The sequence below is a fragment of the Temnothorax nylanderi genome, unplaced genomic scaffold, assembly GCF_030848795.1.
Source record: "Temnothorax nylanderi isolate EJ_2023f unplaced genomic scaffold, tnyl_v1.0 TNYL_tig0095_pilon, whole genome shotgun sequence".
Lineage (NCBI taxonomy): Eukaryota > Metazoa > Arthropoda > Insecta > Hymenoptera > Formicidae > Temnothorax > Temnothorax nylanderi.
The window spans coordinates 1-16,051 of record NW_027249157.1 but is presented as its reverse complement, the minus strand read 5'-3'; the positions used below and the strand labels follow the sequence as shown (position 1 = coordinate 16,051).

At 31.6% G+C, this 16,051-nt stretch overlaps 1 protein-coding gene and 3 long non-coding RNA genes across 7 annotated transcripts; 1 reads left to right on the top strand and 3 right to left on the bottom strand.

Annotated features, from left to right (window-relative positions):
• Window positions 1–809: 809 nt before the first annotated feature.
• LOC139775255 (uncharacterized) lies at window positions 810–6,104 on the bottom strand. Its single transcript, XR_011718778.1, has 3 exons — window positions 1,698–6,104; window positions 1,388–1,491; window positions 810–1,234 (listed from the first exon to the last, which is right to left on the bottom strand). It is a non-coding gene; the product is annotated as an uncharacterized lncRNA (long non-coding RNA).
• A 103-nt stretch (window positions 6,105–6,207) lies between these two features.
• LOC139775254 (uncharacterized) lies at window positions 6,208–9,018 on the bottom strand. Its single transcript, XR_011718777.1, has 3 exons — window positions 8,785–9,018; window positions 8,285–8,446; window positions 6,208–8,220 (listed from the first exon to the last, which is right to left on the bottom strand). It is a non-coding gene; the product is annotated as an uncharacterized lncRNA (long non-coding RNA).
• LOC139775253 (uncharacterized) lies at window positions 8,883–13,369 on the top strand. 4 transcript variants are annotated; one of them, XM_071711101.1, is made up of 6 exons: window positions 8,883–9,008; window positions 10,107–10,235; window positions 10,377–10,505; window positions 10,647–10,769; window positions 10,907–11,032; window positions 11,417–13,369. In XM_071711101.1, the coding sequence occupies exons 4-6, from the start codon at window positions 10,675–10,677 to the stop codon at window positions 11,496–11,498; spliced, it is 303 nt and encodes a 100-aa protein (XP_071567202.1). In that variant the 5' UTR covers window positions 8,883–9,008; window positions 10,107–10,235; window positions 10,377–10,505; window positions 10,647–10,674; the 3' UTR covers window positions 11,499–13,369. The 4 variants fall into 4 exon arrangements, with proteins under 4 accessions (XP_071567202.1, XP_071567201.1, XP_071567200.1 ...); XM_071711100.1 differs by lacking the exon at window positions 8,883–9,008 and adding an exon at window positions 9,118–9,275; XM_071711099.1 differs by lacking the exon at window positions 8,883–9,008 and adding an exon at window positions 9,118–9,279.
• An 882-nt stretch (window positions 13,370–14,251) lies between these two features.
• On the bottom strand, window positions 14,252–16,017 carry LOC139775274 (uncharacterized). The gene is made up of 3 exons (XR_011718786.1): window positions 15,791–16,017; window positions 14,879–14,949; window positions 14,252–14,806 (listed from the first exon to the last, which is right to left on the bottom strand). It is a non-coding gene; the product is annotated as an uncharacterized lncRNA (long non-coding RNA).
• Window positions 16,018–16,051: the final 34 nt, after the last annotated feature.

Here is a 16,051-nt window from a genome sequence, read left to right as displayed (position 1 = left end):
TATGTTATTTCAGCCATATTACCTACACAATAAGCAGTATTATAACTATAATCAGATATTCTTTATATACATATATATATTACATACATATTTATAAACCTAACTATACTTGCACTTGCTTAAAAAGTATATTTTTAAAGCAGCATTTTCTTTAGATAAAACCATTTTAATTTTTATGTGCATATTGCATTCTCGTAATTTTCTATGTCTATGTAAAAAAAGATTAAATTACAATTATAAAAAAAAAACAAATAATTTACTTAACATTTTATACTTATATTTTTAAAAACTTTAATCTAGTATTTTTAATCAAGTATTATTTAATATATTTAAATTTGAACTTAAAAATACCTGTCTATTAAAATATGCAATTTTATTTTAATTTTAATATTTAAAAAGTACAACAATTAGCGTAACTAAAGAAATCAGATTAAGTTTAAAAAAATACAATTTGCAATATTAAAATATAATTATAATATTTATGTTTCAGATAGAGAAAAAGAGGAATTCTTTCTAATGGAATTTATTATGTTACATTATTATAAAATTAAATATTAGGTTCAAATTATAATTATAATTCTATGTTATAGTGTTATAAAAGTTTATTATTTTGTTTATTATAAAAGTTATATGTTATATTATTATAAAATTAAAATAAATTTTCATTTTATATAATATATATAGATTATAGATTCTCTTTTTATAGAATATATAGATTATACACACAGAAAAATAATCATTTTAAAATCAAGAAAAGCACTTACTTATTTTATTTTACGTAAAATGATTATTTTTCTATGTGTAGAGCATTAAATTTATATCATTTATTATCAAAGCAAGAGATACAATATTTTTTAATAAAAAAAAAAGATATTCTTATAAATAACAAATAACGTTACAAATAACGTTTATAAATAAGGCAATAAAATGTCATAATAAGTTATAAAATATGTGTAAGAAGTTTATTAAGATGTAAAAATGATAAACAATTTATAAAACTGAAAAATTTTAAAAAGAAAATAAAAGAATGATAGAAGCATTACAGATTATTGTTATACGATCCAAAAGAAGAAGGAAAAAGAACACATAGGAGATTTCGAAGTTTTACAAAGTGTCTGGTTTCGTTAATATTAACAGTAAGTTTCCTTCCTTCCTTCCTTCCTTCCTTCTTTCTTTCGTTATTATTTCTTTTCTCCTTTTTTCCCAATAGTAAGAGTAATTTTGACTTCAATACCTAAATAAAACGTTAAAATACTTAAATTAAACGTTTGAAACTATAACATTTTTTACTTTCTTTAGCTGTTACTAATACACTATATATATATATATATATATATATATATATATATTAGTAACAATATAAATTTCTGAGAAAATTATTATTTACCTTTAAATCAAAAGGAACAGAAGAACAGGAACAGGAACAGGAAACAGGGAAAAATCTTTTTAACAGGAACAAGGTTTTAATGACAGGTTCTTTTTGTAGAATATCTATAAAAAGAAAAAACTATGATTAAAATACATATATATAAATATATAAATAAATTTGTCTGGATAAATTTTATGCAGTCATATATAATCTCACAAAAACAGCTTCAATTTTTTCAAAAATTTATTAAAAATGAAAAATAAACAATATTTTATACATATATATATATATATATATATATATATATATAGATAAAATTATTATTTACCTTTAAATCAAAAAAGCGGAAGAACAGGAACAGGAACAGAAAACAGGAGAAAATCTTTTTAACAGGAACAAGGTTTTAATGACAGGTTCTTTTTGTAGAATATCTATAAAAAGAAAAAACTATGATTAAAATACATATATATAAATATATAAATAAATTTGTCTGGATAAATTTTATGCAGACATATATAATCTCACAAAAACAGCTTCAATTTTTTCAAAAATTCATTAAAAATGAAAAATAAACAATATTTTATACTCATGGTAGTAATGGTAGTAAGCATATACTACAGTATGCATGCACAGTACATTCTGTTTACTACCAGGACAAGTCCTGATTGGCTGCTGCTTTTCTGCTTTTTGCTATTCTGCTAAGGTATGAATTCTCCCTAAGTCAATGATTGATTACCACAGTTACCTGGATTTAAATTATTTTTATAATTTAAACCCTGGTGAGAAAAGTTCTATTTTTCTAGGATTTCTTATGTTTTAAATTTATAAATAATTCTGTAAAAATCTTTAAATTTTAATTGACATAAACAAATATTATTTTAATTAGTTGTATACTATAATATAATAAAAAAATAATAATTTAAAAATAAAAAGTATATATTTGTACATATTGTAATTTTGCAAAATTAAATGTTTTTACAAAATGCAGTCTAATTTTTTAAACTAGGTTTTTCTGTTTTTTTTTTACAACAATTAATTCCTTTTATTATTCTATGTATAAAGATATTAAAGTATATCTAAAGGACTCAAAGTCAAGAATGAAAGTAAAGTCACTTGTTCTTTTTTTGACTAACTCCTTCATAGTTCTTTTTAGTGGAACTTCTTGCATCTTTCCTTTTTTTTCCTCTCCTTTTGGAGAGAAAAAGAGAAAAGACTTACACAATATTACCAATTCATAGAAATTAAATTACCTAGGAAAGTTAACACATACCAACTGCCCAAGGTAATTCTATTTAGGAAATAAAAATTCTAAAGGAATGGACCTGTTTAGAATCAAGAATCAAGATTTTTATACAAAAATTCATCTCTTTGTACAGAAATAATTCAATTGGAAAATCAATAGGTATACTATGTATCAAAATTCAATTATAAATACATATAAATAATATTCAAGATATTGTTCAAAGTCCCTATAAACAAACGTTAAAAAACGCGGCAAAATACAAATTTATAACCTCAAAAAAAAAAAAAAAAAAAAAAAAATTTTTTTAATTATTATGCTATTTATCTCAGAAAGTATTAGTTTATTAAAAAAATGTTTTAGATAAAAGTTGTAGGACATAAAAGGAGGGAGACGATAAAAATATAGACTTGACCTTGAATGATCTTTTCAAGGCCGTGTCAATATAATCGAAGTTTTCTTGAATGGAACCCCCTATTTTTTATTGCATATTCTTGTAGCCCTTGTCAAGACGTTTTCAAAACACTATAACAAAGCTCTTTTTCATCAAGGATTTCCTGAGATATTTTAAATTTTGTTATAATACTTTTAATATAAAACTAGCTGGTTACCCGGGCTTCGCCCCGGAGGACATATGTAATAAGACACGCAAATAGTCTCTCTCTCTCTCTCTCTCTCTCTCTCTCTCTCTCTCTCTCTCTCTCTCCCTCCTTCCCTCTCTCCCTCTCTCCCTCCCCGTAAAATTCTATCCCTACTTCATATACAATTTTTTAAGATTTGGTCAATTAATTCCCGAAAAATTGAAAAAATTTCGGTACCGGCTTCCAAAAAGATCGGTAACGAAAAATTATACACTTTATAGCACTCCCCGGAAAATTCTACCCTTGTTTGATCTATAATTCTTTGAGATTTGGTCAATTATTTCCCGAAAAATTAGATAAATTAAAAAAATCGGTTTCCAAAAAATCGGTAACGAAAAACTACACACTCTATAGCACTCTCTGAAAAATTCTACCCCTATTTTATATGGTTTTAATACAAATTCGGTCCAATAGTTTTTAAGTTAAAAACGCACAAACTTACACCACCCGTAAGAATTAAAAAAATTAAAAAAATCAGTTTCCAGAAAATCGGTAACGAAAAACTACACACTCTATAGCACTTTCCGGAAAATTCTACCCCTATTTTATATACTTGTGGTAAAAATTCGGTCCAATAGTTTTTAAGTTAAAAACGCACAAACATACACCACCCGTAAGGATTTTATATAATAGTACTTATAGATATGAAATACCTCGTAAAGTATTCACTTTTCGATGACTTTACTTTAATACTTTTATATATAGAATAATGAAAAGAATCCAATAATAATATTAATTTTTACATTTTGCAATATTACAAAATTATCCCTTTAGGTACTTACGTGGATCTCCCTGCCAAAACAACATCTGCTTGTAATTTGAATCAGCAAGCCTGCCTGTCTGGCTTTCTCCTCTAAAAAAGTGGGTGGAGGAAGAAATCAAAGGACCCAAAGCCGCTTCAAAAGATAAATATATTGCTGAATGCCGAACAAGTCAAATCTTGCACTGGACGTCTCAGACCCATGTATACACTTGACAGGTAGTAGTATTATCATGTACTCGAAAGAAGAATTTATACTTCTTTAAAGAACATTATTGTGTGCGACGGAGGAAGGAATCGGAGATGAGGCGTAAGAAGGGCTTAATGCGAGAAATTGTCTTTAAGTCTGTAAGTATATTTACACAGTCCTTTAATATAAGTCTATTTACAAATATTTACAGTCTTTTAATGTACATTTCGCGACCATGGATTACGGTTACGCGAGTCCGCGAGCCACGAATTTGATTGCTAATTCGCAAACGCCGAAAGGTCTCAGTTCCGCTGGCCACGGGGCGTACCGAATTATCGGAGACTTGACGCGAGCCACGAAAGTCTCTCGGTAATCGCTGAGAAAGACAAGCTATCGTTTCGATAATTCTATATAACAATACTGTCGCTCCGGATTATAATCGAGTGCGCGGCCACGCGCGGAAGTCCGGGAGGGTTTTATACTCGCGCGTCTCGCGAACTCCAGATCCCCGGCAACGAGCTGAAAAATTTGTCGAGCCAATCGGCCGCCGACATCCCGAAAATTCAGTTAGTTTAAACTTAGCTGATTTCGGAGTCGACAACCGATCAGCTGTTTTCGCTGAAATCTCTTGCTTTGTCCCAGGTGTTTATCTCGCGCGCTGAGGCCCCGAGACAAAAGGAGAGAGTCGGCATAAACAAAAATGAGACAGTTTTTCTGTGTTCGGGATGACATTTTAACTTAATAAAACCCAGTCAAATTGTTCCTTAATTATTCGGGAAACGATTTCGATTTAAAATCTAAATTTAATTCTACATAAAAGATAAACTCAGTTGAAACTATATATTTCACCAAGGTTCTTGGTAACATTAACCAAGTCTGAATTATTACAACCAATGATTTACTAGACATTTTTTTCAGTGTACGGACTTACAAGCAAACGTGCACAATCCCGGCTGCTGGAGACAAGAGATTTAAATTTCGAAAAGGCGATCCAGATAGCTACGTCTTTGGAACTGTCTGACAAGGGGACCTTCAGGCTAACGGATTTTTGTTTTTTTTGTACTTACTGTACTTGAGGGTCATCACCCGGACATCAATTTCCCAAAGCATTAAGGCGCGCTTTTCAGAAAAACTCGAGAAAATCGACTTTGAAGAATTCCGAGCGCGCTATGTACACAGAATTTTAATTTTAATGTAAAATTTATCAAATCCATGCTAATTAACAGATATTTAATCATCGTTTTCAATGAAAAACTTACATCTTCTTATTTTGAATTGCCACTCGCTTGAAAAATCGTACTTTGTATTCAAGTAATTTTGAAATTCGAATACTTATATAATAAATTAAAATTTTGGTACAAAAATGAAAAACGTCAGGTAGAAAATAAAATACTTTTATATTTTTGAAAATTACGAGAAAATACAGCGCAAAAATGATATTAATAAAAATATTGTTCAATTTTTAAAAGTGAATTATATGATATGAAATATATAGTATAAAATATATTGTATACAGTCGTTTTACACGTCAATATTGTACGAACCAGGATGATATTCATCGTAAAAGCAAGGGAAACAGTAAGTTTCACGGCATCTAGCACACCGTACGAACGCAGATATTTTACAGGCGCAAGGTTTTTTTAAAATTTCTATTGGAAAACATACTTCATTAACGTTCATAAAAATGTCTCTGTCATCACAAATGTTTGAAGCGAATCACGCGTATCGAATCATGTTCTTAAAGATTGGAGAGAACAGCTGGTGATGTACAATAGATTTAATTTTAATGCAATCTTCATGATTCGATACGCGTGGTTTGCTTCAAACCTTTGTGATGACAGAGACATTTTTATGAACGTTAATGAAGTATGTTTTCCAATAGAAATTTTAAAAAAACCTTGCGCCTGTAAAATATCTGCGTTCGTACGGTGTGCTAGATGCCGTGAAACTTACTGTTTCCCTTGCTTTTACGATGAATATCATCCTGGTTCGTACAATATTGACGTGTAAAACGACTGTATACAATATATTTTATACTATATATTTCATATCATATAATTCACTTTTAAAAATTGAACAATATTTTTATTAATATCATTTTTGCGCTGTATTTTCTCGTAATTTTCAAAAATATAAAAGTATTTTATTTTCTACCTGACGTTTTTCATTTTTGTACCAAAATTTTAATTTATTATATAAGTATTCGAATTTCAAAATTACTTGAATACAAAGTACGATTTTTCAAGCGAGTGGCAATTCAAAATAAGAAGATGTAAGTTTTTCATTGAAAACGATGATTAAATATCTGTTAATTAGCATGGATTTGATAAATTTTACATTAAAATTAAAATTCTGTGTACATAGCGCGCTCGGAATTCTTCAAAGTCGATTTTCTCGAGTTTTTCTGAAAAGCGCGCCTTAATGCTTTGGGAAATTGATGTCCGGGTGATGACCCTAAAAAAAAAAACAAAAATTGTTGAGTATAAGAGGGCCGGGAATCCTGTGAAGCATTTTGTATATTATTATTATAATTATAATTTGATTGAGCATTTATTTTGTCCATTTGACCATGGAGTACCCGCGCTGAGCATTTCGCAAGATCGCATCTCTATATTATATTGTCTATTCGGTATTTCCGATTGTTGATAATTACTACTTACTCGTTGATTGTTTACATTAAATCGTTGTCGCTGAGCGTTATAATCTCTTGTATTTATACAAAGTCTAGCCTTCTATTATAGTTATTATTAGGACACCGTTGTGTATTATTTCGAAACTGATTATTACCGTACCGATCTTTGTTTTGTTATTTGTCGCTCCTATATCGATTTCCCCAGCCACGACTACTTGTTTGTTGATATCCGCGATTACTGGGTCAGTAATGGCTTGTTGGTTTGAAAATTTATTACTGTTACTGTGACTGATTTTTCATATTAGTTCGTTTATTCTGATTATTATTACTTCTAACCGATAATTTCCTGACTTGGCCATGCCCCGATTCACTTGCATCACTATCATAATCTTCGCTATCATCTTTAGGATTTAAATCAAGATATTGCAATCTTATACTTATAATTGTACTTGTATTTTCGAAATCCGCTCCCGCAAGTGCCTCACGAGCTCTCCACGGTAATTGCTTGGCAATTTTAAAATTTATTTCAAAATCTATCATTTTAGGTTCAAAGTATTGAGCAAGTTTTAATTGTTCTGCAAAATACATTTCTAATGAGCTATCCTTTTTTATAAATTGTCTTTCTTGCCATCTCTCTTTTATTTTTATTTGAATAGGTATAGAAAAAAATGCTTTTTTGAAACACTCTTTAAAAGATTCAAATGTTGTTATTAACGACTTTACCGTTCAATACCAATCTTTCGTTTTACCTTTAAGACTATTTTCTATTACTAACATTTTCGCTGATTCTACTAAATTTCTCGCGTTTAAATAGTTTTCCAAGTTATTTATATATTCAATTGGATGTTTTTTATCCTCGTCACAAAATTTTGGTATTTTAACATCTAGATTAAATCTTTGCATGTCTATTAATAAATTTGATGCTAATACATTTTGCTGGTTTCTCTCTGTATGTTCATTATCGCGCGAATTCTCTCCCCGTTCTCTATTATACATTACACGTAAAGTTTTTAATTCCTAAGTCAAATTTTGTTTGTTTCGCACGCAATTCCTGAATTTCATTGTTTAATACACTCATTTGAGCTATTTGCTCTTTTATTTTATTAATTTCCTTCTCCATGCTATCTTTTGTACTGCCTACTTCTTTCTTACTTATATCCTTAACGACTTTACTTGTACCGACGACAATCGCCTACCTGTGTTTCTGTTCTCGTCAACATTCAGGGTGAAGTCCCATGGAGCCAGCGTACGGCGTACCGGCGTATGGCGTAAAGAAGCTTGACTAATCACAGGCTTTACGCTCGTTTTCATTTTTATTGTGTACACTTGTCCCTCTAATCCATGAATGATCATTGAACCCTTTCTTGTAGCATCCTCATAAGTAAAGCCTAAAATAATCATCCTAATATAATCTCTTTTTCATATTTCTTAGCAAAAATGCAGTAATATTACCTTATTTTAGTTGCACCATCATTAGGTATATAGCAAGTCAAATTCTATATTATATAACTCGAGAAAGCAAACTCGTACTGTGTTATTCTTGTGCTTCCAACAAACGTAATTCGTCCAATAAATGACTGAATGCACGCGGTATAATTCCAGCTTTGTTCTATCCTATATGTATAAAAATAAATCCAATTTATACAAGTTTACTTGATATTTATATTATTACTACAATAGTTCAGTAAAATTATATTTATATGCATGGTGAATCACTAAAGGTGTTACAGGCTAATATTTCTGAAATTGAACGAAATATGAAATTCTTATTTTTTAGCAACTGTTTGGTATTGAAACGGATGAAAAAAAATTAATTTCGTTAGACAATGATCTCAATGATAAATATCAACCTCTAACACCTTCAATGATTTACCCTGTGTAGTAAAATTGTTATAAATTGCTATTAATTGTTAACTGTTCTATTTTTAATACAAAATATTTGGTATGCATACCTAATAGGTGCCTCGGATCGCAATCGATTCTCTCAACGCATTTTCTTGAGGTAGTGACGCTTCTTCGGAGTAGCCTTCCGTCAACGGGAAGACAATGATGACGAAAACTGTGAATGACGACGACGACGACGACGACGACGACGTTTCGTGGCGGTGGTCGATAGCGCGGCGCTTTACGACGTCTTATCGTGCCCTGTCTCGCGGCACGTATTCCTCGCACTCGCGTAAGCTCTGCTCCTCCTCGAGATTCACCGCCATATTGATGATGCATGACACGCCGCATTCAATGCATAACATTGTTGCGGGATGGCGGGATCGCTCCCTCTCCCAGCGCTGTTTTTCGCTGAATGCTTTGCTGAGTGAGCGGTCGATATCTACCACTCGACATCTGATCTACGTGTATTTTATCTTAAGTGTAAATAACGTGAAATATGGATCCTTTAAATGTATTTCTGCAATTTGTGGCTGACGACGGGCTAAATATGAATATCGTGGGTAATATTATCGATAATTTAATCCAACCGTTGCCCGAAATCGATAACCTATACACGCTCAGCGTCAAGAGGAAAAGACGCGAAACGCAGAATATTTTGAGTTAACGATTCCGACATACACGGACTCACATTAAGACAGTCTCTATTATAGATTATATATTAGGAAAACGTCTCTTTCAGGCGACGTATATAAACAATAAATAAGTGAAACACGACGGATATAACATACAATCAAATTAACGTACAAAATATCATAAGTTTAATTAGTCCACTTTACGGTCAGGACAAAATTTTGATAGCCTAATGAAATTGTTCGTGTGAATATATGTATATTTCTTCATCTCAACTAAAGCTGGAATAGAACAATTACGTTAAAATAGCGATTGACCCTAACTTAATTTTAAATCATCAATTTTATATCGTGTTTCACTTATCTATTAATTATATATTCAGTCTAGACATTAATTGCTTAAAATTAGCATTACAGAAATTTGAGGTATAAAACATTCTCTCTCTCTCTCTCTCTCTCTCTCTCTCTCTCTCTCTCTCTCTCTCTCTCTCTCTCTCTCTCTCTCTCTCTCTCTCTCTCTCTTCTCTCTCTCTCTCTCTCTCTCTCTCTCTCTCTCTCTCTCTCTCTCTCTCTCTCTCTCTCTCTCTCTCTATCTATCTCTTTTTCTTTTTTCCTCCTACTCACTTTCACTTATAAAATTTCACTCCATTACGGTTCACGTCAATAAGTACATAATAGCATTAAGTAATACATACAGTTGTAGTATTTTAATAATTATTACTTTTTTCTATTTTTAATCACACCACTTTTCTATACAGACCAAGCACTTCAAGTTTAGCGGATGATAATGTGGGTCCTTCTGCACGCCGTCAAGGTCAAGATACATCTGGTTTGCTCGTTCAGTCATTTATTAAAGAAACGACAGAAAAAACAGGCGCACTTAATGAGTAATTATTCGATTTTCTTATATCACACAATATAATAATGTCTTGATATTTAAATTAATTCTTACTCTTTTGCAAGAAAGTAAGTTACAACGTTAATATTTTAAATAATGCCATTTCTAATTGCACCGTATTTCAATGCAGATCAAGCACTTCAAGTTTAGCGGATGATAATGTGGGTCCTTCTGCACGCCGTCAAGGTCAAGATACATCTGGTTTGTTTGTTCAGTCATTTATTAAAGAAACGACAGAAAAAACAGGCGCACTTAATGAGTAATTATTCGATTTTCTTATATCACACAATATAATAATGTCTTGATATTTAAATTAATTCTTACTCTCTTGCAAGAAAGTAAGTTACAACGTTAATATTTTAAATAATGCCATTTCTAATTGCACCGTATTTCAATGCAGATCAAGCACTTCAAGTTTAGCGGATTATATGGATCCTACTGCGAAACGTCAAAGTGGAGAACTATCTGGTTTGCCCGTTCAATCATTTAGAGAAACGACAGAAAGAACAGGCGCTCTTAATGAGTAATTATTCGTTTTGCTTATATCATACAATATAATAATATCCTAATATTTAAATATTTACTCTTTTGCAAAAGAATAACTTACGACGTTAATGTTTTAAATAATTCCATTTTTAATTACTCCATATTTCTGTGCAGACCAGGCACTTCAATTTCAACGGATTATAACACGAATCCTACCGCAGAATGTCAAAGTCAGGAAACAGTTGATTTGGATCCTCAAACATGTGAACAATCGAGAAAGGATACAAGGGCATGTGATGGGTAATTATTGTCATGACAAATCGACCATTGGCTATTTGGTCAGATTAGTCATCAAGACTTTTTGACCATGGGTTTTGTTCTTTTTAAATTGATGTAATTTTGATGCTTATATATAATACATTAAAATAGAGTTGCTCCCTAATTTGATTGATATCATATCGATGTTTCACTTATCTATACTATTATTATAAAGTCCTTATACCTCCGAAGCAAAAGGTTAAACAAAAATGTTCTGTGACAAAGAAACACTATAATAAACCCTCCATTGCTTTATTAAGAGATATCATGATAAAATATGTAGCTGTTAGTATATTGATATCTAAAGTTTTCATTTCGATACTTATATGTTCTATTAAAAAACAAAATTTGGATATTTTGTTCTAGACTTCTGCTGATATTACGAAGATTCGTCAAGAAGCTAGCGATCAAGCAAAAGAAACACAAACATCTGTACAACCTTATGTAATAATTGGTGGGATCAATAGAAAACGTGGACCACTCATATGTCACGATCGATGACGTTTTATATTCGACGGAATCAACATTAGAAGCTTTCGATATTTGTTTCAAAGCTTTCCATGTCTTGAAAATTAACTGTCCGGATGCTAGTAAACACTTATGGATGCTCATACAAAAAGGATTATACAAGTTCCAAACACAGTGGGACATATCATTTTCAAATACAGAACATTTATTGAAGAAGCTCACAACAAATACAACTGAAAACGACTAAGTGTACAATGAATTGAAGTGAGTTGCAGTTTTCTTTTTCTTTGTGAAATTATTTTTCTTTATGAAATTGAAATAAGTAATGATTTCGCTTTTTGTTTAGACAACTATATTTTATATTGAGATAATATAGTTACAGTTTATATATATGTTACGGGCAAAGTCCGCATGGTGTACAGTGTCGACATTGCCCAGGCAATGTCAGCATTGCACAACGCGACTGGGCAAAGTAGTTTATTAGCGGACATTGCCCGGTTTGATGTGGGCGAAGTTAACACTGCCCATCCAGCGATGGCAATGTCAGCAACTATTATCTCATTGCGGACTTTGCTCGGTTCCACGTGGATAATGTCGAAAATTAACAGTTAGCCTTATGTAGGCAGGGGAGAGTCTCCGTTTCCACGCGAGACGAGTTGCCACACGGGTTTACAACTTTCCACGTATGGAAAGTCCACGCATGTACTTTGCAAGGCACACTATGTGTCCAGTTTAACGGTAGTGGAGCCCCCCGCAGGGGAACGGAACCTACTGCCTCCACGCGTACACTTTCCACGCGAGACGAGTTACCACACGGGTTTACAACTTTACACGCGTGGAAAGTCCACGCATGTACTTTGCAAGGCACACTATGTGTCTAGTTTAACGATAGTAGAGCCCCCCGCAGGGGGGCGGAACTTACTGCCTCCACGCATACGCACCTTCCACGTGAGACGAGTTGCTACATGGGTTTACAACTTTTACCGTGTGGAAAGTTCACGCATGTAATCAAAAACATCCACATCGCGTCATGGCTGCATCAGTAAGCGTCCACAACGTATTGTGGCATTTTTACATTGCCAAAACGCGTTGTGAGCGTTTTTACAAGTGCCACGATACGAATTTTGCGTTGTGACCTTTTTGAATATGCCACAACGCGTTGTGGTCGGTTTTTTCGCTCAGTGAGCGTTTTCGGTCTTTGAGCCTGACATCTACCATATACACTGTTAAAGGTTAGAGGATGAAATTTAAACCAATACCATGAGTTAGATTTATTTTGTTATTTTTAACTACCATGTGCGTCAAAATTTATTAGTTCGAAACAAAATAGGATTATTTTAACTCCATTGGTTTAGTCAAATTAACATTGTTTTAGTTAAATTAACTACATATTGAGTAGGAGCAGTGGCGACCTATGGAATAGTTAAAAATTACTCAAAATTGAGTTTAATTTAACCCTATGAATTTAACAGTGTAGCGCAGCTTAGTCCACGGAGATTTAGCATTGTCGACATTGCCCACTTGGAACCGAGCAAAGTGATAATAGTTGCTGACATTGCCATCGCTGGATGGGCAGTGTTAACTTTGCCCACATCAAACCGGGCAATGTCCGTTAATAAACTACTTTGCCCAGTCGCGTTGTGCAATGCTGACATTGTCCGGGCAATGCCGACACTGCACACCATGCGGACTTTGCCCGTAACACATACAAGATATTAGAACAGGACCAATTCTTTTGTATAAAACAAAAAGATTTAATAGATTACCATGTTTATTTTAAAAGCCATGACAATTATATTTTCTGCGAAAATTTGTTTGAATTATAAATGTAATAAAAAGGTGTCATATATACTTACGTTTTTTATTTTCCTTATAGTATGTGAATAATTGAACAATACATATATTCTCGTTTGCATAACGATTTGTACACATATCTTTCGCTCAAATTAGAAGCATATTAAATGGTCACAATTGCGAGCCACTGTGGGCTCGCGTGGTATTTGATTATAAATGATTACACGGTGTAAATAATGGGCTCTTTATTATACTCTTACCAGTTAGATAATAAGCTTTTATTTTTTGATAAAAATATAAAAAATATTAACGTTTTTTCCTGAATCTTCCGTTGTATTTGTGATGTCGGATATTTCATATTTTGTCATTTCAGTTTCTATTATAACCGAATACTATATGCAAGCTCGTGAGATAGTAACTTGTAATCATTACCATTTGTTGCGCTTGTAATTTCATCGGAAAAATCATGTACAACTCGTTACGCCAAACAAGTATGCATATACAGCTTTGGCCAAAAGTATTAGGTACTTATATTTTTTTCATTTATCTAGAATTCTTTTACTTGTATTATCTTCTATATATTGGTTACCGGTATTATATATACATATATATGTATATGTATACTGGTATTTTTATATTTATATTATTATTTACAAGTTTTTAAATATCAACCTTCCTTCTATATAAGAATACATGCTGACTTGCTATCAATTCACTCTTTTGTCATTATAAGCTAGTTTCACATATTATATGTCATTTTGATAATTTATCACGATACGTTGTAAAATATATTTTAAGCGAAATATTCGATTAAAATGGAGGAATTAACGAACAAAAATAAAGAAATAGAAGAATTGAGAAATTGTAAGTAAAAACAATAATTGATTAATTAATTTTTATTATGTATATTTCTTTAAATATTTTTTTTTTTTAAATATATACGAGTATATATATATATATTTATTAATGCTTCACCTTCTGGTGCTTACATAGCAGTTTAGCCTGCCAGACTTTACACAACTATACATTTGTCAAATCCTGTTTCCGGTTTTTACATTTTGCTGTTACGATCCTGCTTATAAACTATTCGAACAATACATATATTAATATATACGAGTATCGGAGTATATATGATTAATTGATGGTTTAAAAATTATAGTATTGGAAGACGGATGGGATGATTTTTTGCTAACGGTAGCAATAAATTTCGAAAGAGAATTAGAAGAACAGAGAAATAAATTCAAGCTTGGACAGAAGGAAAAAGAAAAATTAGAAGAAGAGAAAAATAAACTCGAATTTGGACAGAAGAAAAAAGATGAGGAAAAAAATACCGGAAAAAGGAAACAATATTCAGGAAAGAAATTAAATATAAAGAATAACTTCCTCCGCCAGAGTTTAAATGCATATTACTTCCTCCGTTCCGTCTTGACCGTCTTTTTTTATTTAATTTTTTATTTGCTCCAGGCGTAGCGCTGCTAAGCCTCTCCAATTTTTCTGCAAAAAAAAAAAACAAAATTGAAACAGAACATCCTGTCTGGTAATTTAATTATAGACCATGCTACTTACTACATGCTTCTAAGAATCTCAGGGTAATTATTATCATTATTATCACCTTTAATCTATTGATGATAAGATCCCTAAAAATATAAAAAAATACATTTAATAAATATGTTCTAATTGTGTTACTTTAACATATTTTTTAAATTATTTTAATAATTTTACATTTTAAATTTGTTAAGTTTAATTAACATAGCAGGGGCATATATTATAGATCAGTCATATTAGACATTGAATCTTCCAATTAATCTTCCCAGGTTGCAACCTTCTTTGATTTGAGGTGCTATAAGTGGGATTTATTTTGCTTCGCAAAATTAACGGGGAATAAAATGTTATTAACAATATTATCAACAAAAAATACGATTCTTTTTATTTTTTCTCAAATATCTTGAAAACTAAGTAAGATAGGGTAACTAACTAACTATACATACCTTTTTTGTAGAGCATAAAATTATCTACAATAATGATTTGAACAACATTTATCGTCAAGTCAGTCGTTTAGCTTGTACGCGCCATCAAACTCCGAAACTCGGATCCCGAAAACTCTCGATTTCGTCGTTTTTTTTATGTTGCGCCGATGATTTTTTTCCGTCATTTAAAATAGAATTAAAAATCCTCAAAAAATCACACATCATCTATCATCTGAGATGAGCACCTCAAATCAAAGAAATTCATGGTTGTTGCAACCTGGGAATCTGGGAAGATTGAAAGGTTCGATGTCTAATATGACTGGCCTATTAAATCCACACATGTGTTGATTACTTTACACAAAAATTTTAACAAGGACCTTTTTTAATAAAAGTACAAAAATTTTCCAAGTGTAAGTAAGGAAAAAGTAGGCAGTACAAAAGGTAATATAAAAGAGAAAATTGATAAAATAAAAGAGCAAATGAGTATATTAAACAATGAAATTCTACTTACTTGAAGTGTTCGAGATATTCTTTATCATCATAATACGCCATGATCATCATTATCACCATGATCATCATTTCGCGCAGACTACCGTCGCGTCAGTACGATTGTCAGACGCGAAGTGTGCTTCTTCTTCTTCTTCTCTTTTATTGGCTCCTACCGCTTTTCAGCGGACAATACGGCCAGATTTGTCACTGTTTGTTAACACAAAACAAGTCTGAATCACTGTTAGCGTAGCGAAGTTTAAATGGAAATTACTGGGAGTCTAAG

Coding starts and splice junctions, on each gene's coding strand:
- LOC139775253 (XM_071711101.1), top strand. CDS start 10,675: ATGGATCCTACTGCGAAACGTCAAAGTGGAGAACTATCTGGTTTGCCC. Junction 10,770..10,906: donor AGAACAGGCGCTCTTAATGA/GTAATTATTCGT, acceptor ATTTCTGTGCAG/ACCAGGCACTTCAATTTCAA. Junction 11,033..11,416: donor GATACAAGGGCATGTGATGG/GTAATTATTGTC, acceptor ATTTTGTTCTAG/ACTTCTGCTGATATTACGAA.